At 36.1% G+C, this 22,389-nt stretch overlaps 1 protein-coding gene across 1 annotated transcript; it reads right to left on the bottom strand.

The window, feature by feature from the left end:
* Positions 1-4,673: 4,673 nt before the first annotated feature.
* LOC131077028 (flavonol synthase/flavanone 3-hydroxylase-like) lies at positions 4,674-6,380 on the bottom strand. The gene is made up of 4 exons (XM_059211738.1): positions 6,189-6,380; positions 5,843-6,096; positions 4,958-5,285; positions 4,674-4,853 (listed from the first exon to the last, which is right to left on the bottom strand). Exons 1-4 carry the CDS (start codon positions 6,378-6,380, stop codon positions 4,737-4,739), a joined length of 891 nt encoding a protein of 296 aa, XP_059067721.1. The 3' UTR covers positions 4,674-4,736.
* Between the last annotated feature and the right edge of the window lie 16,009 nt (positions 6,381-22,389).

Raw genomic sequence — 22,389 nt, 5'->3', positions numbered from 1 at the left:
TACCCACCACCTAATCAATTATTAGGCTATCACTTTTTAACTAACTTTCGACAGGTTATCCTGTCATCCACTTCGGGCACAGCCCCCACTCGAAAGCCACTCTCTCGCCTAGGACACTAACAGGAAATTTTTCTCTCTACGAGAACTCTATGGTGAAGCAGGCAACCATAAACAGTCCTAACAAGCACAGGTGAAGGATACACAAATACCAACCCAAGATTGACCATTTGGACAAAAACACACAATGGCTCATATCAAATAGGTTATACAACAACACCTAGTCTAGGAGAAATAATAACATACGACACAATGACAATTTAACCCAAATTGCAATGGAATAAAGCTTGACTGAGAACACAATATATGCAAGATCCTATTACAGGCAATCTTTCCTTAAAAATAGCCAAAAGCATAAATAACATGCAATTTACGAATTTCCAGATAACAAGAATTTACAACTATTTAATACCAAAAACATCCATTTTGTCATTTGTCCAAAAAGATTTAAAATACAAATAATTCTCCTAATGTATTTTCAACATATTCATAGAAATTAACATTCCAAACTGTAATTAAATAATATTTAAAATAACATTTAAAATATTATAATAACTACCAAAAGAAAAACATATCTAATATATAAATATATATATAAACACATATATGAATATACATATATTTATTTATATACATATATAATAAAACACATAATAAATTTAATTTATCTAACCCTTGGGTACGAAACTCGAAATAGTCATACCGCAGTATGCACAGGATTTAGAAATTAATTTTAAAAAATTTTAAAACCACTTTAAAAATTTGTAAAAGCCCTTATCACAGTGCCTAAGCTATCATAAGTAGCTAGTACTACCGTTCAGTAGCACTGCTACTGTCGGTAGTACTGCATACTATACTACCACCGGTAGCGGATGCTACCGTAGGTAGTGTTTTTTTTTTAATTTATTTTATTTTTATTTATTTTTTTATATATTTTTTTAAATATAGTTTTTTTTAACAGAACAATAAAAACAATACTTTTACAATAATTTCATTTTAATAAAATTTTAACAGTAATAATAGAAAAAACAATATTTTTCCAATAATTCCATTTTCACAAAAGTTAATCTTTCTTCATATATATATTTTTTTTAAATTTACTTAACCCAAATAAATTTAATGTTTAATTAAATTTATTTTCTTAAGGTATTTAAAACCATTTCTTAGGTAAATACCCTTTCTCACAAATCTTGCAAATTTTCATGCATCCTAAAATCTGACAAATTTTCTATAATAATTTCTCTTAATTTTCTCAAAATTACATACTTCCCATAAATTAGAAATACACATCAGGCATGGATTTCAAAATAAAACTCGAATTCACCAGAAGAGGGTTTTGGATTTGACAATTATTTTACACACACATCAAGTAGAGAAAAATAGAAATATTTAAAAAAAACACACAACTAAGAAATCATCCAACCTGGTATAGCTTTCCTGGAAGAAATTTGGAGAAGAGCCCTAATCCCTTCCAATAAAATTTCTTCACCTAAATTCTGGACATGTTCCTACGTAACTAAAATAAAGACCTAACCCCTATTTGGACTAAAATTCTAGGTTCAAAAGCTTTTTTCACAAAAAACCTAAATTTAGAATAATAGTAATTTTTTTATTTTATTTTCTAAAGTTATCACATGCAATAATTAAAAAACATTATTCTTTCTTTTCTTTTCTCATGCACATTAATTAATTTTCTAAATAAAGAATTAAAACAATATTTTAATTCTAATTAACCTTTTATTCTTTTATTTAATCATAACTTTAGAAAATAATAAATACAATTAATCTAATTTATTTTTTTTAAATAAAAATATATTTCTAATACCATGCAGCTTAATTTAATAATTTCTTTAATTAACTAAATTTATAATCTCAATGCATAAACAATAATAATGAGATAATTTCATACACTTAATTAATTAATTAATTAAATCCACTAAAACACTCAAATTAAACAAATCTTAAGCAATTACCCATAAAAGATAAAATGACAAAATACGAAGACCGAACTAACTGACAAGATGACCAACTGACGACACTCATAGGAGTGTAACTGAGTAAAAATAGGGTCAACTACTATCTCCTCCACTTCCATCAGAAAATATAAGGCACACTCAGACCTGTGAAGCCAGGTGGAGACGATACCCTGTCCCTACCCGGTACTTGTACCTGCAATATCCTGCATCACTGAACCACACATGCATATATATACAATATAGAAAACACGGCATACACACCGATGAAGGAGAATCGTGACGTTCCCTATCTCACCAAAATGAGTGAAGGAACATCGTCCCCTTGCATCCAATACACTCATAAACACACAACATATAATTACACATTGCATAGATAAAGTAAGATGTCAATACATAGCAATAATCCATAAAATGCCATAAATCACAAATACTGAAATACTGCAAATAAATTATACATCTCATCTCCATATAAAGCATAATGTCATAAAAATCTAAATAACATATCATGGTAATGTATCCCCTAAAAAAAACAACCAATAATAAAATATGAGTCTAATGAGTTCAAACTAGTAGGGGTACTACAAATTTTCTTGGTTGTTCTAGTTCTATATATTGCACTCATCCTTCTAAACAACCTTCTTACCATAATATTCATAAAGATGGTCATTGGGAGCCTTTAACAATGGACCAGGTAGGATTGGCAATATTGGTGATAATAGTTTTTGTTTTGTGCAGCTCATTTTTCCTACAACTATTGCAATTGGGACTAATAATCAAATGGGAGCTTGTGCCCTTCTTGTGGGGTTGAAGAAAGCTTGGAAACTAGATTGGAAGCATGTTATTTGTGAGATAGACTCTTTGATTAAGCCTCTCTTTTGAACAGTTAGCATTCTGCAAGTTCTTTGTGGCATTTGGCTTCTTTGTTGCTCAAACTCATGATTTATCTCGGCACTTTAATTCCATTTTTTTTTATATTCCTTGGGAATGGAATGTTGTTGCTAAATTTCTTGCTAAATGGGCTTTAAATGCTCCCAAAAAATGGAATGGTTGGATTGGGATTCTCTTTCTACTGAGCAAGCTATCCAATTCTTACATCTGCTTCATAATGATGTGACTTAATCATTGTTATTTTTCTCAATTTTTTATGGGTTCATGAGCTTTCCGACTTGTTGATTTTTTTAGAGTCGTTTTTGGTTCCTACTTGTTTTTCTTGTTGTGATAGCTATGACTATCTAGAAATCTTTCTGCATTCTCTTTGAATCTTTGAATTAATATATATTTATCCCTTTGCAAAAATTTAAATAAGAAATATAAATTCTCTCCCCCGCACTCCCTCTAAAGCAATGCATCCAATCTTTGGACCACTAAAAGCTAACTAGGGATGAGAATGTTGCTTTTATGGGACCTTCAACCTCCTCTTAGCTTTTAGAGTTTATGTCCATCTTCAACAAAAAAAAAAAAAAATATCCTCTTCTTACTTGAAGAGGTAACATAATATGTTTAACAATTTTTTTCTTTGATTTCTTCTCTTATATTCATATACATGAAAATTATTTTATATACATAAAATAAACTACATTGATCTTTTATTTTGAGTCTTGTTGTTACTTATACTAGATAAAGAATAATCTCTAAGATCATTTGGGTAATTGTGATGACAAAAATTCTTATGTTTTGATAATTTAAAAGACATTTTTTCTTTCTAAAAGAATTAACATATTCGCTTATAATTATAAAAACATTTTTCTCCTTTACAAGTTAACATTAATGTTAGAAAAGAAGGTCATAGACAATATCAAATTTAGCTTGAGATTGTTTGTCTATTTGCTAACATCTCTAAAAAATTAATGCAAATGGAATTGAAACCACTTAACACAATAGTCTTTTTAAGCATTTTAAATTTAGAAATGTAACAAAAAAACAGCCCTTTGTCATTTAATTTAGTATTCAAACTTGAATCAACAGATCAATTTTAATGTGTGTTGGATGTTTATCATGTAATTTTTTTAGTTTTTCAAGTTTTCCATGTTTTTTTTTTAATCATATTTGATTCAATATGAACAATCACTTAAAAAAACTATACAATTTAATCAAGGTAAATGTTTCTCTATAATTTTAACAAACAAATAAAATTTATCAGCATCTTGATAGATGTAATATCAGATTGAACTAAATCCTTAAAAAAAAATTGAAAATAATATTAATTTTTAATAGTCCGTTCTTTATAATTTTAAATACTTAACCTTCTAATCTAAAACAAAGTTGAACAATTTGACCGTAAAATTTCAAACTTTAGTGTTTCACTCTGTATGGAACAACAATCCAAATTTTGTGGAGTATAATAGAATAATTTAGCAAAATGATTTTGTGTCTGATTTCTTTGAATTATTATATATTTTTCACTAAAAAAATTCACTGAGATTTTGCAGCCACCATAGAAGCATCTTGAAGCAATTAGGTTTTTATATATTAATAATATAGCTCTTGCACATAAAGCATACACCAGAGTACAAAACTCTGATAATCCATGTTGGAACAAACCAAATGGTATTACTACTAAACCACAGAATTTCCAACTGCTAATTATCTATATTCAAACCTGATTGCAGAAAATATATAGATCTTTGGGCATAACATAAACTCCTCGCATATACGTAGAGATATTCTATTGCAAGATGGTGTGATATATAGTTGAGAGTAGGTTTAATTAGACGGAAGAGTGAGCGGAGGATCCAAGTGAAGCACAAATGTCATGGCTGTAGTTTTGTTTGTCACCACTCCTCTATGCAGAGCAATTCTGTACTTACCTCTACTCACTTTCTGCAACATCATAAATGTATTCAATCATCACTCTCCTTCAAATTCACAACTTACATTACAGTTAACTCGGAGCATTTGAAGAAAAAAACAATTAACACACTCACTACAAGGGACTCGCCCAGATTGATAACAAGAGCTCCAGGAAGAGGAGCAACGGAGATCCAACCTCCACTTTTTTTCTCAACTTGTAATCCATCACACAAATTATCTTGAACAAGTATAGTAATTGCACCATGGTCTGTGTGTGCATGAGTGCCCAGCACCTTATCTGGATGTGGTAATGGCGGGTAATAATTCGCCCTGTAGAACAGATTGTAACCTGCAAATTCCTTGCCTAGAACCTCAGTGGGCATCCCCAAATCTTCCGATATTATACTCAGCAAATGCATTAAAAGCTTGTTAGATTCCTTTCCAAGCTCTTCTATTGTTTCTCTGCAAATTCAAACCAAAAGAATAAAGTAGCAAATAGCAAATAGCAAATAGCAAAGTAAAAGCAATATAGTAAGGAACTGAAAGAAATTTGAGATGTTTGGAGTACATTTTAAGTTTTCATTTATTTGGGTGGCTCATCTGAAATCGGATCAACTTTTTCAATAAGACTTATTCATGAATATAATTTCAGATGATTGGTTTCGTTCATCCCCACACACATCAATGACTAATGACTGAATCATTGCACCCCCACATCATATCTATAGTTGAGAGAAAGGTTCCATCAAACGACAGACTATGGCTTGGCTTTGTAGTCACCATGTGGCCGATTAGATTGAGTTATAGGTAGTCCATTATCTAGGATGGGTAGATAGTCTATTATCTAAGCAAATCAAAGTTTAGAATATGTTGTTTAAATGTGATTGCGTGTAAATATAATTTTGAAAAAATTCAACTTTAATATAAAAAACAATCCATTAATATCTTATAGCATATCATGTCTAACTGTGAAAATCTTCAATACCATCATGAATTGTTAGTTTGATCTTTTGCCTAACCTATAGTCTGTGGGCGTTGAGGGCCACAGATGGGGAGCTTTAAGCGAATCAGGAGCAAGGAAGGCATAGAGCGAATCCATCCAATCATTATGCTGCCCTCTGAAGCCCTTTGTACGTCCATAACCAGCAATCTGATCTGTTTTCCCTTCATCTCGAGCCCATTTCATTTTTTCCTCTACTGGAAGCTCAAAGAAGCCTCTTGCTGCTTTCCTTGCATTCTCCACCACATCTAGAGGAATACCATGATTCACCACCTGCAATCAATACACACATGAATATTAAACTAAGCAATTCATAGCTCAAAATTTGTTGAGTAAACCCAACTGGAATTGATTATGTATATCACCTGGAAGAATCCCCATTCCTGACAAGCAGCAGAAATTTTCTGGATTATTTGCTCAGGAGGCTCACTCATGTCAACCAAGGGCAGCTCCTGAAACACACCATGTTCAAACAAGGGCCTGTCTTTGCCTTGAAAAAGAAACTCCCGAGGCACTTGAGTGAGGTTCTGAACATAATGCTCTGTTATGCTTGCCATCTCAGAAACTCTGTGAGAGCTATGAATTTTAGAGGGTTATATATAGATGAAGAGTGTAATATTTAATTAATATTTAAGTCAAATTTAGAAATAGAAATTAAGATTCTACAATTCATGAGATATTAATAGATTGTTTCTGGATTAGATAGTGTGTGAATTTTTTGGATCCATCATAGAATGAAAATAGATGACATGCAGAAGTGAAAAATGTCCAAGAAGCAAACCATGGTTGCTAAAAAGAGGGAGGGATGAGGCACAAAGATCAAGGAAGGATGACAAAACCAATAAAAAAACAAAAGAAGAAAAGTTAAAGAATATAACAAAAATAAAAACTAAAAACAAACCATTTAGATAAGACCAAGGAAGAGCAAAGGGAATATCCAAAGAAAATGAAAAAAAAAAAAAAAAAAACAACCACAAAGAACCAAGAAGAATGAAGAAGACACACTTTAAAAAAAATTTTAAAAGCAATTATATATATATATAACAAAACCAAGAGAAAATATAACAAAAGAACAAACAGCAACAAGAAAGAAAGAAATATATATATATATATATATATATATTAACACAAAACAAACAAGAAGAAGAAAGTATATATATATACACTAGAAACATTAAACAATGATTTTGTTTGATGTTTAGTTGATGTTGTTTCATACATGCATATATATTTATTTATTTATTTCTTCTTGTTGTTTGTTTTTTGTTATGTTTTCTCTTGGTTTTGTTTTATGTTTTGTTGATATTGTTATGTGTGTGTGAGAAAACATATATATATCTTCATTTATATTTTTTCATATATATTTATTTAATTGTTTTTTGTATTTTTTAAGTGTGTATTCTTCATTTCTCTTGGCTTCTTGGTTGTTTTTTCGTTTATTTTTTTTCATTTCCTTTGGATATTCCCTTGTTTTATTTTGGTTTGTTTTTAGTTTTTAGTTTTTATTTTTGTTATATTCTTTAGGTTCTCCTCTTTTAATTTTATTGGTCTTGTCATCCTTCCTTGATCTTTGTGCCTCCTCCCTCCCTCTTTTTAGAAACTATGGTCTACTTCTTGGACATTTTTCACTTTGCATGCTTTCTATTTTCATCCTAATGATGGATCACAATAAAAAGATATTTGACTAACTAAGAATGTGATATTTGACTAGAAAACACAAAAAGATTTATGTTGAGTAATCCTGAAAGTGATCTGATCCAATAAGAATTAAAAAAATTGTTTATTATTCTTGAATAAGAAAAAAATATAACATTTTTCTTGACTATTTAACTATTAAAAGTAATATATTTAAATAAAATCATTGAAACAATAATGTATACCTTGATGAAGTTTTGTTTAACCTTCACACAAAGGTTTTAGAGTTTCGTGTAGGATGTCTTCATAAAACATTGATCATGGACTTGAACTTGACTTCACTTCTGCTCCAATGTTTGATGAATGACTAATTGCTTGCTCACTTTAATTGAATTAGGATCATAAATTTTCCTCTTGAAGAAGTTAGGTTTCAAATGAGAGGGGTAGACCTCCTTTTATACTTGACCATTCAAAAACAAATTGAATTTCTGGAACAAGCCGACATGAGATCAAATTTCCCACTAAAATCAAATATGACCATTGTGAGGCCCCAATTTAGGGACTGATTATGAGGACCAAGGCATGCGATGCCCTGGTCTTGATTTGGGATCAGGGCGTCCAACGCCTTGGTCCTAAAAATTAAGACTCAAGAATGAGAGGGGAGATAGAAAGGTCATGAAAATGTGAGTTTGGAATGCGGTGTGAGAAAGAGCAGCATTGTAATTAGGTATCGGAAGCTGCAACACCAAACTAATGCCTAGGTGAGGATGAAATCGTAAGCGAGTACAATTTATGATGCTACGCTAACTAAAAACAATTTACCATAAATATTTTTAGCATAATACATATATTAATGCTAGTACTACATTTCCATGTCTATCTAATTACATATGTTAGTTTTAATTATTTATTCAAAATTTATGTTGTACTATCAAATGTCTTGAATTGTTGATTTGAAATTCAAAAATAAATTATGTTTCCAAGACATGCACATGTGTTGAATCAGCTTGAGATTTTTGTTCATAAATTATAATTCTTGGTCAAAACTTATAATTGTGGTTGCATTAGAGATTTATTCAAAGAAATATTGTATGATTAAGTTTAATATTTTTGTTTCAAATGGAAAATTTCTTTTTCATTTTCTAGTCTTTCTGCCCTTCTTTAAACATATTAAACACTTCTTATTTATATTAGGATCTTTCTATCTTTATTCTATCTTATAAATTAGGACTAACAATTTTTTCATAAGGAGTGGTTCGTAATCGTATTTAGGCTATCTCTCTCAGTGGTAACTATCTGAAGCCTCTCCTCCACCCTAACCACTACTTCTTGTAGAGACTATATCTGTGTAGCCAAATCTGGAGGTACTGGTGAGCCCTCTCATCTCTCATCCCTCTTTGCATGTGCGATCGCACCTGTCTCAGCATGCTCCTCTGCTATCTATGTCCCTATGTGGGTCCTGGTGTAGATGTTAGGGCATCAACATCCATCTCCTAAATCCCTATTGTCCCTCTCCCTACTCTCTCACCTCATTCCTCCTCTCCCCTTGCCATGTCTCATCTTCTGACCCTCCTTTGTCTCCTAGCCAGCATAGGTAGTGTCATCAGTGTCCCCTAAGCCCATCTCAAAACTGTCATAATTATTGCCTCTTCTCTGCCCTTGGTTGGCTTGTAGGCATATAATTCATTTCCTCTCACTTGTGCCTCTCTCCTCCTCCCTAGTGGAGCCAATCCTACTCTCTCGACTGCAATGGACCTATGCTAAGCTCACCATTCTATATAGGCATCAGTAACCCCTATATCTACTACTCCTGCCCTTGGACCTCATGTTGTGGGCACGAACCATGTCCACTCATCAATAAGAGATTTCCTATCCTCTAAAAGTGCCCCCCACTCTACATCTTGTTCCCTCATGATCCTCCTAAATCTATGAGGCATCTCAGGAACATCTTATAGAAAATCAAACTATCGTTGGACTCTATCAGGTCTTTATCAATCTATCACATGCTCCCTATTTTTGATAATGTGCATAGGTGTAATAACGTAAGGAATGTGGCGAGGATCCTCTGACCAACCTACTAATGCCATATATGGTCACCATGTAATACGAGCTAGATCTAACCTATCAAAAAAGGCTCTCCAATAATCAACATCCTTAGTCTCCTCTTAATATAGTCCATCTCTATAACTATATACAACAAGTAGGTCTACTACCATATATGGTCGACTTATTGGTCAAGTCACTACAAAATGCTCCAATGCCCATACTTGAAGCAAAGTCACATAACCAAAACTGCGACCTCCATGGTAACATATCTGATGGAGCTCTCTATATATCTTAGTCAAAATGAGTGTGCCCCAAGCCATCGGTCGACTACCATCTACAACATCGATGCATATTTGTATCATACCAAGTACAACTGATTTCCTTCCTCTATCCAACAAAATGAAGTCGCTAACCAATGCACATACAAAAAAGTAAATATGTTGATCAAGTGGTGCCTGATGTAGAGCTTGATCTAATGATAACTTCATGTGGCATAAATATACCCCTCTCCCAACCAATCTCTATATAGCATCATCTGGGGGGTGCTTTCTCTACAATCACCCGAACTACTCTAATTGGCAATCTCAAAATGAGATATATGTCCTCTCTAATAATAGTAATCTCCCTAGTCAACAAGTGAAAAGTGGCAGTGTCGCCCCTCCATCTCTCTGCTAATGTAGTCAACATGGTCATATGAGATCTAATATGAGGTATGCATGCCAAATGACCCAAACCAATTGCGTCAATGTGAGCCCACTCTATAGGTCTGAATCCATCAGCTACCCTCAAAACCACTAAGTGCCTCTCTCGACTCACCATGATGTCTACACTCCACTGCACCCAAGAAAACCAACATGTTAGAGCCATTTCTTCTATCTATCCTATTTCCTCTTGTTTTCCTAATCCTTCTTTTTTCCTCTATTTTCCTTCAATCCTACCATTTGTGGTAGTCTACTTCTTCCTGGATAGCACTATCACAATCTCACTAGTCCTTAGATAGTGGGATCGCAATCCCACTATTATTCTCTGCGAACTCACTAGTGTGGGAATGCAATCTCACAACTCCCTCATCTACTCTTCTTTCCAATTCCCTTCTTCGGTGGCAAGATTATGATCTCGTTAGCCTAATAATAGCGTAATTACATTCCCACTATCACCTTCGGCGAACCTGCTTTTGCAGGAGCACAATCTTGTTTCTACCTATTTTTAACCTAACCCTACCCAATCATGCTCTTGTGCATAAGCAGTAGGAATGCATTCTCGTCACTTTAGTATGCAATCCTGCAATTCACAAACCCGATGGGATTGTTGTTTTGATAGTATGAAATGCAAATAAATGCATAAAAACTAAACCAAAGCTCAAATTTTTTTTTTGAGACATACCTCATGATCGAGTCATCGGTTCTACCTAAAACTCGCCACAATGTCCATGTGATGCCTTGGGATCTCCCTAGATGCCATTTCATCTAATACTCTCAAAGCTATCAATTGTGTGAGGTAAATGCAAGAGGGCTCTAAATTGATCTAAATTCTCTCTCATGCACAATAAAAATGAACAGTAAGTTTCCAAATTTGCTAATATAGGACTTTCCAAAACCCTTTTTTTCAGTCTCAATCCCTTTGGGACTGCTTTTCTTTCTATTTCTTCCTTCAATCATCTTTTTGAGTGTCCTTCTCCCCTATTGAGTCATTTTATTGTCCTTCTATCTACCTTTTTGTTCTTAAAGTTGTTGGTGTCTTATTGTCTTTGCATTGATGAGCTATACTAGCACCACCCCGAAGAGGGTAAAATGTAGACACTTAAATTTGATTAATTCAATTAATTGAATTTAGTTATCTCAAGCACCTTTAATTAAATAACTACACTTTATTTAATTAATTGGTGTCTCTTACCTCTAGCTAATAAATTCTATTGATTATGCTATGGTCTCTGCTTTTGAATAATTAATTGGTAATTAAAATCAATTAATTAATTGAAATTGACCCTTCTTCTATTAAAAATGTCAAATTTTGCAATTTGATTATTTAATTTATGTTGACCTTTTCCTCTCAAATTCTCTCATTGAATAAATTAATTAATTCAATTCCCCCACATGTCTCCTAATCTTAAACCCCCGTCTAACTCTTCCTTTGACCTAACCTATCTAGATAACCAAGGGTTTTAGTCAACCCTATCCCTTTACCCTCACCATATGTGTGCACATTCCCAAAATATCTAAAATTTCCTTAAATTTTGGAAAATATCTCAAATATCTTAAAATATGGGAATATCTCTCTTTTGAAATCTCTTTTGGAACAGAACCTTCCAATTTGGATGTCTCATTCCCAAATAGGCATGTGTCCTCAAGGACACATGTCATTCCTTCCAATGACACATGTCCTTCTCAAGGACACATTTCATTCTCATCCATTACACATACCCTTCTCAATGACACGTGTCTCCTTCTCATGCCTCTCCATCTCTCATCCAAGCCTATTTAAACCCCTCATTTTCGTTCCAACATCCATCCACTTTCATTTTCATACCCTTGTAATGTAGAATTGTTTACTCACTATTTTGCACATCCATCTCAAGCATTCCATTTTAGCTTAATACATCTTGTATTCACTACATGGAGCAAAATTAAGTATCTACAATATAGCAAGCACACATCAAATCGGGGGACTATCAAATCAAAGTACAAATATAGAGTTCCTTGCGATCTCTTTATATATATATATATAGAGAGAGAGAGAGAGAGAGAGAGAGAGTAGACACCCATTTCTATTTACTTAATTAAATGAATATTCAATATATATTTGTTTATTTAACCAACATTCAACTATTAATTAAATTAATATTTAATCAGGGTAAGTGCAGGAAGTTGTATCCACTTAATGTGGAAGTTTTACACTTAGAAAAAAAGTGGAAATCGAGCGAAGCGCATAGGAGACGAAATGGGATCCCGATTAGCCACAAGATCCCAAGCTTAAACCTCAAAATGAAATCTCATTTCGAAAGTTATTTTTTTCAAAATGGGACCCAATACATTTTTTCTAATCGGGATCCCGATTCGAGCGTCTAGCCAGCCACCAAGCCTTCTAGGTATGATTTATGCTATTTTTTTTCAATAAGTTTTAGTTTTTAGTATATTTTTTTCAATTTTTCATAGTTTAAATTAGTTTCTTAGTTTTAAAATTTATTTTTTAGTGTAAAAATTAGTCTTTTAATTGATTATGAAAAGATTTTTTTTTGAATTGATTAGATTAGGTTTTTTTTTAAATGTTAATCTAGGTTAAATTAATGATTTAAGAAAAATTTTAATAAAAATTTTTTTGGTTGATTCAATGAAAATGAAAATGTTGAAAACCAATACCAAAACAAAAATCAAAATGAAAAGAAAAACCAAAATGATAACAAAAACAAAAACAAAAATGTAGAAAAACCAAAACCTTAAAATGAAAATGAAAATGTTGAAAAGATCAATTTACCAAAACCAAAACAAAATAATCTACCCCTTTTAAGACATAATAGATATAAGTGGTAGAGGTTAGGTCCTCTTAACGGGTCTCATGAAATAATTTAGCACCTATTATGACCTAATAGGTGGACTATATTATGTCATAATAGGTCCTACATTATGTCATAATAGGTCCTAAATTATATCATAATAAGACCCTATTATGACATAATTTAGTCCCCCTATTAGATCATAATAGGTGCTAAATTATTTTAAATGAGACCCCCTTAAGAGGACCTATTACATGCCATAAGGGGTAGATTATGGCATGTAATAGATCCTCTTAACTTGGGGTATCCTCTCACCCCCCTCCCTTTTCCAATCCCTCTCCCTCTCCCCTTCTATGTCACTCTTGATTTCCCCATCCCCTTCTCTCCCTTGCTTAACCCCTTGAGCCCTTTCCTCTTCTGGACTCCTCTCTCTCCCATCCCTTACCAAATCCCTCTCCCTTTTCCATTCTCTCCCTCTCTATTTTTTGATACTTCCATCTCCTCCCTTCTTCCCCTCCCCCTAATTACTCTCTCTTTTATGATACTTTCATCTCCTCTCTTTTTTGATACTTCCCATCTCCCAATGGGTCATATGGTGTCGTAAAGGATCGTATGGTGTTCTAACACATGTGTGGCCCCTTAGGACCCCATATGACCCCTTAGGACACTATATGACCCCTTAGGACACCATGTGTGACCCCTTTTAATATTCTAGTACTCAACATGACCCCTTATGACACTATATGACCCCTTAGGACAATATGATGTCCTAATGGGTCATATGGTGTCCTAAGGGGTCATATATGGTGTCCTAAGGGGTCATGTATGGTCTTCTAACACAAGTGTAGGCCCTCAAGACCCCATATGACCCCTAATGACACCATATGGCCCCTTAGGACACCATATGACCCATCACGACACCATATAATCCCTTAGGACCATATGTTTTTCTAAGAGGTCATATGGTGTTCTAGTTCACACTTATGGCCCCTTAGGACCCCATATGACCCCTAAAAACACCATATAACCCCTCAAGACACCATATGGTCCCCCTTAAGACAATATGATACATCTTAATGGGTCATATGGTACCCTAACCTGGGTCATATGGTGTTCTAACACATGTGTGGCCCCTTAGGACACCATATGACCCATTAGGACAATATGATGTTATAATGGGTCATATGGTGTACTAAGGGGTCATATGGTCTTCTAAAACATGTGTGGACCCTTAGAACCCCATATGATCCTTAATGACACCATATAACCCCTTAGGACACCATATGGTCACCCTCATCACACCATATGACCCTTTAGGACCATATCACATCCATATGGTGTTCTAACATGTGTGGCCCCTAAAAAACCCATACGACACCATACATGACCCTTAGGATACTATATGACCCCTTAGGACAATATGATGTCCCAATGGCTCATTGAATATGTTGGTATTTGATTAAAGATTGCATTGATGAACTATTGATTTGTCATTGATGTCAATTGTAACCGGTAGATTGAGCAAGTGAAGGAAACCAGTATTACATTAGAAGCATTGAGATCAACCGATAACCCTACCTATTGATATGCCAAACCCTAACCGGTGAAGCTTAGTGAATTATTTGTATTGATTTATGATCAAATGCTGATCGGTAATGATTATGCCACGTATGCATGTTGTATGTGATAAGTTTCAAATGGTTTTTGGCATGAAGAGATAATGGTTTTATCTTGGGAATGAGCAAGTACATTGCATGAAGAGGAAACAACATGATGACTTACTGGAATAAATGAAGCAGTGATCAAGGAGCAGTCAAGGTTGTCTTGAACAATGTTTAATGATTGTTAGGTAGTCTAACAATCATACTTGAACTGATTTGTTTGTAATCTATATGAGATGTTAGAATTATGATGTGTTACCAACCTATTGTTTTGCATATAAGGTCGATGAGTTATTTTGTTATAGTGTTGGCAATTTTGGTTAAGTGTCAATTTGATTGGTTTGCAAACCAGAAGGTGTATGTGTGAAGGCAGATAGGAGCATGAAAAGGATCTGATCAAGTAGAGTAGTGCTATTTACCAGATCAACAAAACCCTATTGTTCTCTAACAATTACAACAGTTAAATCCCTTAACTCAGTAAGCCTTAACAAGCTTAGTGCAATCTAAATCCTCTAACCAAGTGATCCATTATCTTGGATTTTAAATCCTCTATCTAGGTTACTCCTAATATGGTATTTCTTCTAATAGGTCATTATAGTCAATCCCTTAACTGAATGGTCCCTAACAGGATCTGTTCTAGCAGGACTTTTTGTAAAGCTTTAACAAGCTTGGCTCCTAACAGGGCGAACTTTACAAAAGTTAAGAATACTTGTGGGTATTCGTCCCCACCGTGGTTTTTCCCATTTGGGTTTCCACGTCAAAAATCATTGTGTCAAGTGGTGAATGGTCTTTGTGGTTATGATTGCTATGGTTAATTTACTTAACTATTAAATCCACTTAGTTATGATAAGATGACCAACAATAATCTGAAATGTGCTTTTACTATTGCTAGTAATGTATTTTGATGTTTTTTTATTGAAGTTTGTAGCTCTGTGTTTGAACCAGTTAGTTCAGTGGTTGACTTGTGAGATTGTTTTTGAGTTTTGTGAAAGTATAGTCAGTTTTCTATCTACTGATTCACCCCCCCCTCCTCTCAGTAGTTGTCTGGATCCTTATTGATTCATCATATCATCAAAATATGGCATCCTAAGGGGTCATACATATGGTATTCTAACACATGTGTGGCCCCTTAGGACTCCATATGACTCCTAACAATATCATATGACCCCTTAGGACACCATATGACCTGTTAGGACACCATGTGACCCCTTAGTAAAATATGATGTCCTAATGACACCATATGAACCCTAAGGATAATATGTCCTAACATTTGGGTCATATATGGTGTAGTAAGGGGTCATATGGACTTCTAAAACATGTATGACCCATTAGAATCCCATATGACCCTTAATGACACCATATGACCTATTAGAAAAATATGGTGTCCTAATGGGTCATATGGTACATCCTAAGGGGTCATATGGTGTTATAGCACATGCATGGCCCCTTAGGACCCCATATGACCCCTAACGACACCATATGACCTCCTAGGACACTATATGACCCCTAAGATACCATATGACCAATTTTAACAACCTAGTACACACGACATGACCCCTTAGTGGCACTGCTAGACCCCTTAGGACAATATCATGTCCTGATGGGTCATATCATTGTGTCATAAGGGGTAATGATATGACCAGTCTTCTAACACATGTGTGGCCACTTAGGACCCTATATTACCCCTAATGACACCATATGACCTCTTAGGACACCATATGACCCCTCACGACACCATATGACCCCTGAGGACCATATCATGTCTATATCATATGGGGTCATATGGTGTTCTAACATATGTTGTGTGGCCCTGTAGGACCCCATATGACCCCTAATGACACTATATGGTCATATGGTCTTCTAACACATGTGTGATACCTTAGTAGCCCATATGACTCCTAACAACACCATATGATCCCTTAGTCCACACCATACATGACCCGTTAGGACACCATATGACCCCTTAGGACAATATGATGTCCTAATAGGTCAGATAGTGTCTTAAGGTGTCACATGGTGTTCTAACACATGTGTCTCCTTAGGACCCCATATGACCCCTTACGACACCATATGACCCCTTTTAACGTTCTAGTACATGATATTAAACACTTAATGACACCATATGACCCCTTAGGACAATATGATGTACTAATGGGTCATATGGTGTCCTAGGGTCACATGGTGTTCTAACAACCCCATATGACCCCTAACGAGACCATATGACCTTTAAGGACACCATATGGCCACATGTCCTAATTAGGTCCATCTCCATAAGACACATGTCCTAATTAAGCCACATGTGTCATATTTAAAGTTTCATCCCCTGAAGCTCCACATGTCCTAATTAAGTGACATGTCCTAATTAGGCCTATCCCCTTAAGCCACATGTGCCCTATCTAAAGTTTCATCCCCTTCAACCACATCTCCTAATTAGGCCTATCCCCTTAAGCCATGTGTGTCCTATTTAAATTTCCATTCCCTTTAGCCACATGTCCTAATTAGGTCCATCCCCTTAAGCCACATGTCCAGATTAGGCCCATCCCTGTTGGTGTAAATAAATATTCATTTTGGATATTATTACACTTACTTAAGTTAACTTAGGATAATGCATCTCTTCGTAGTTTGGATTTGAAACACTTAGGGAAGTGTGCACATAGGGATAGAGCTTGTAGGAGAAATCCCACCTTTTGTGGTCTTATTTTGTTGTTACACTCCACATTCGGTGGGTCATCCACTTCTTGCGGAATATTATATTATTTCTCCTACCTACCCTTAGTATTTCTTACCTACCTTTAGTATTTCTTACCTACCCTTGTTTCTCATTGAGCCACATGTCATATTTGTGTGCTCATACATCCATATGGCCTTGCCTATATAAGCAAGCCTCTATTCATTGTATTGGTTAATCCAGTTGATCATTTTGCATATTGATGAGAATATAGTTTGTTCTTATCATTCTATTGTCTCTTTTATGCTTTTCATTGTGCCTTTGATCTTGGCAAAATCCTACATGGTATCAGAGCTATTGGGGCTTCATTGATCAGTTTTTGGAGACATCGTGGAAGGCTTCTATTTTTGGATTTGGGGATCTTCATTTTTTGGGGGCATCATACAACAATTTGGACATCACCGTTGAATCCGGGAGGCCGTTTCCATAAATTTTGACTATAAAGTTGACCTATTTTGGTGAGAAAAAAAAATTTCCCCATTTTGGCTAGTATTGTACGGATTTCGAAAAAAAGTTTATTAATTTTTTTCGAAAAAAAAAAAAAAAATTCATATTTTCTAAAAATTTTTGAAAAAATAAAAAATTTCGAAAAAAAAAAAAGTTGAAAAACAAAGCAAAAAAAAATTTTTTTTTAAAAAGTAATTTCTGCATTTTTGAGGGGTCCGCAGACCCCCTGTACCCACAGTACGTGTGCCGCAGGTTGCAAGTACCTATCGCCGCAGACTGCCAAGACCCGCGCCGGTACCCACAGGCCCACGTCACCCGCCAGTCGCCGCACCGTGTACCTGCCGACCGTCTCGCTACCCCGACAGCTACCTTGGTTCCCTCCTGTCGGTCACTACCGTGCCGCCACCGAGACCCACCACCATCGAAGCCCACAGGTCCACCGCTGGTCTCTTCCACCTCCGGTAGCTCCCTCTATCGGTCTCTTCCGCCTCCGGTCGCTCCCTCCGCCGGCGACCACCTAAGACAGACGGCCCCGCGTCTGCCACGTGGCAGGTGGCCACTGGCCCATGGGAAAATCCGTACATAGTGACACGTCACCTCCATACACATAGTCACTACGCCACGCAGCCCATCCTTACAGTGCCACGACATCATCCGTACTACACAATCATCTGCACAGTTAGCAGTCCGTACAGTACGGACGCCCAGTCAACAAGGAGGTGAAGTTTTTGTGACGGTCATACGGCTGTCAAATTTAACATAGTGAATTGCTGACATCAGTGCCACATCAGCACTTTTTGAAAAAAATTTGACCCCTCTCCATTGAGCTTTTCAGTTTTGTAGTCCAATTTTGAAAGGCCATATCTTGCTCATTTTTGCTCCTTTTTTAGTGCAATTTTTTTGAAATGGGCTAAAATTTCATGATCTTCACAGTGGTGTGGTTATTTTCTGATTTTGGTGCATAGGTTTTTCAGAATTTTCAGATTCTCTCAGTTGTACCTGTCCAATCCTCAATTTTGCAACTTCAAAGGCCTCGTTTGAGCTCATACAACCTCCTTTTCGGGTGTTATTTTTTTTGAATGTGCTTATTTTTTCATCTACTTTCATAATCTATGATCAGATTTCAGAGATTTTGAGTGGAAATTGTACTTTCAGATATTGGTCTTATTTGGCCTATTAGGTACTTGTAAATTGCTTGGATCTCAGTTAGATCTCTTGCATTATCAGTTTGAGACTCTTTTGGCCTTATTGAGGCAGTTGTAAAATTGTAAATCAGAAGTCCACTTTGCCATTTTTTGCAAGTGGCCCATTATATACGCACTACTTATAAAGTGCCAAAATCATCACATTGGGGGGGGTTCTTTGATTGAGTGAATTTGGGGGGGTGTCTTGTGTGATTGTGCCTCTCTTTGTGCTCTTTTCATTTTTGTTGCAATGAGCCCTAACAAATTTCCACCTTTAACTCCACATAATTATGCATCATGGAAAATTAAAGTATGGAGTAAATTAATGGAAAAGGGTCTCACACACTACATAGATGGAACAATAATAGCACCACCTGATCCTAAGGCTAATCCAAATGCTCAATTAGAATGGCTCACAAAGAATTGCATGGCTCTTGGAACTTTACGCAAGTATGTATCAGATGACCTCATTTTTCACATTGAGAAGTGTAAAACAATCAAAGAGGCTTGGGATATGTTTCAGAAATTGTATGGACAAGTTGATGAAATCAGAGGCTATCAGATTGACAATGAGCTCACCAACTTGGATCCCAAGAGTTTTGATACAATCCAAGATTATATCACCAAAGCAAATGAGCTAAGAACAAAGCTTAAGGATTGTGGAATCAACAAAAAGGATGCTCAGTTGATATTCAACTTGTTGGATAAGCTTGCACCAGAATATGCAACATTTGTGTCTAGCTTCCAAACTCATCGTTTGATAGTGGGGAGTTCTTATGTTATGCCTTCATTTGATGCTTTCACAAAAATGTTGATATTGGAACAAACTAAGTTGTTGAACATGGGGTTTCTCAAGTCTTCAAAGTCCAAGGCTTTGGTAGCAAATCAAGGAAATCAAGGAAGTCAAGGCAAAGATTCCAACAAGAAGAAGAAGTAATCCAAGTCTAAGCCACACCAAGAAAAAGGACAATCATCCTCTCCATCACAAGGCGATTTTTCATCCTCTTCCAAGAAGGGCACACCACCTAAGAAGGATAAACCAACTTGTGCATATTGCAAGAAGTATGGTCATGATGAGCATCGATGCCATGCAAAGCAAGTTGATGAGTTAACCAATCTTCTCAAGAAAAACAACATCAACTTACCATCCGCCTACACAAAGAAGGATTCATCTTCTTCCTCTTCCTCACAGTCTAAGGGAAAAGGGCAAGCATTTGTGGCTACAACAAGTTCTTCACAGCAATGGATACTTGACTCGGGTGCCTCAGATCACATGGGTTCTACAAAGGAGCAGTTTTCTTCATTGGAGCCATCTAAGGTACCTCACATTTACATAGGTGATGACACACAAGTAGAGGTTGAAGGGAAAGGTTCAATTGACATGGATGATGGAACATTTGAGAATATTCTCTATGTTCCTAACTTGTCTACCAATCTTCTCTCCATCTACCAAATCACTCACTATGGGAATGGGAAAAAGGTTGAGTTTACACCAGATTCAGTTGTGGTAAAGGAACTTGATGATGATGCCTTGGTAGCAGTGGGACAAGTCAATGACAACTCAAGGCTTTATTCATTCTCCCACTTTGTGCCAAGTTCACCTTCTAGGGCCTTGCTTACTCATTCAAATTCAGAAAGTAAGCTATGGCATGAGCGGTTTCGTCACCTCAACTACCGCTATCTTCAGCAGCTAAGCACTAAAGACATGGTCATAGGTCTACCTCGAATCAGTTTTTCAGAGGGTGTATGTTCAGGTTGTTCCATGGGCAAGCATCCCGAAGAGAAGTTTGATAAAGGGAAAACTTGGAGAGCTTTGGAAGTTCTTCAACTTGTTCACAGTGATGTAGCAAGTCCATTTCCAGCACCTTCATTTAGTAAGGCCCGCTATGTTCTTACCTTCATCGATGACTACTCCTGCTTCACTTGGGTCTACTTTCTCATTCATAAGAGTGAAGTATTTGACAGATTTCAGGACTTCAAGACTCGTGTGGAGAAGCAATCAGGGAAAGTGGTCAAGATTCTTCGCACAGATAATGGAAGGGAATATGTGAACAAGAGACTTGAGGATTTTTGTACATTTGAGGGGATTGATCTTCAGCATTCTGTAGCATACACTCCATAGTAGAACGAGGTTGCAGAATGCAAGAATAGAACTCTCAAAGAAATGGCTAGCTATATGACACATGCACATTCTCTTGATCCTGCCTTTTGGGCAGAGGCTATCAGTTGTGCCACACACATCCAGAATCGGGTTCCTCACAAAGCTTTGCAAGGTATTACTCTTTTTGAGGCTTGGGCTGGTAGGAAACCGATTGTGAGACATTTCAGAGTCTTTGGGTGTCCAGCATGGGCTCGCATACCTCTGCAAAAATGCAAGGCATTGGAACCTCAGAGTTAGCCTTGCATATTTGTTGGATATCCTGAGGGTGTTAAGGCATACAGATTGATGGATCCAGAGACACATGAGGTATTCATTAAGAGGAGTGTTCACTTTGAGGAAAGCTCTCCTAGCTTAGCCTCTCTACCTCCTCCACCTTCCTCCATTGTGGATAGTGATGTTAGTGACTCAGATGATGAGACTCCTACAACTCTGACTCGTAGGGTAACACCTCCACAAGGTCCACTTGCAGTTGAGGAGCCTCATTCTCCACCTCCACCTAGACCTCATTGGGCTCAACAGACACTTGAGTCCATGGGTTCTCTTGTTGGGAATCCTTCGGATACACAGAGAACTTGATCACAACATCAGGATCTTCCACATGCATTCATTGCTACCACTTCCAATCCATAGACATTTAGGGAAGCATCAGGGGTTCCTGAGTGGGACCAAGCTATGGAGGAAGAGTATAGTTCCTTGATGAGGAACAACACATGGGATCTAGTCCATCTCCCTAAGGGGAGAAAGATGGTTTGATGTAAGTGGATCTATCGGACCAAGTTTGCAGTGGATGGTAGTGTGGATAAGTATAAGGCTCGGCTTGTTGCAAAAGGTTTCTCTCAGGTTGCGGGTGTTGACTATACTGAGACCTTTGCACCCGTAGCCAAGATGAACTCCATTCGTTTGACACTTGCTATTGTTGCAGCTCATGGTTGGGCTGTACATCAGATGGATGTGAAGAGTTCTTTTCTTCATGGTGATCTTGATGAGGAGATTTATATGGAGCAACCACAGGGTTTCATCCAAGATACTTCCTTGGTTTGCAGACTAAGGAAATCTCTCTATGGCCTTAAGCAGGCCCCCAAGGCTTGGTACACCAAGATGGATTCCTTTCTTCTCTTCGCAGGGTTCACCAAGTGTCATTCCAATCTAAATGTCTACATTTTGCGACAGGATGACTCTCACTTGATACTTGTGCTCTATGTTGATGACTTGAT

The sequence above is a fragment of the Cryptomeria japonica genome, chromosome 9 (genome assembly GCF_030272615.1).
Source record: "Cryptomeria japonica chromosome 9, Sugi_1.0, whole genome shotgun sequence".
Classification (NCBI taxonomy): Eukaryota; Viridiplantae; Streptophyta; class Pinopsida; order Cupressales; family Cupressaceae; genus Cryptomeria; species Cryptomeria japonica.
The sequence above is the reverse complement of the archived record's forward strand: the minus strand, read 5'-3'. Positions and strand labels throughout refer to the sequence as shown.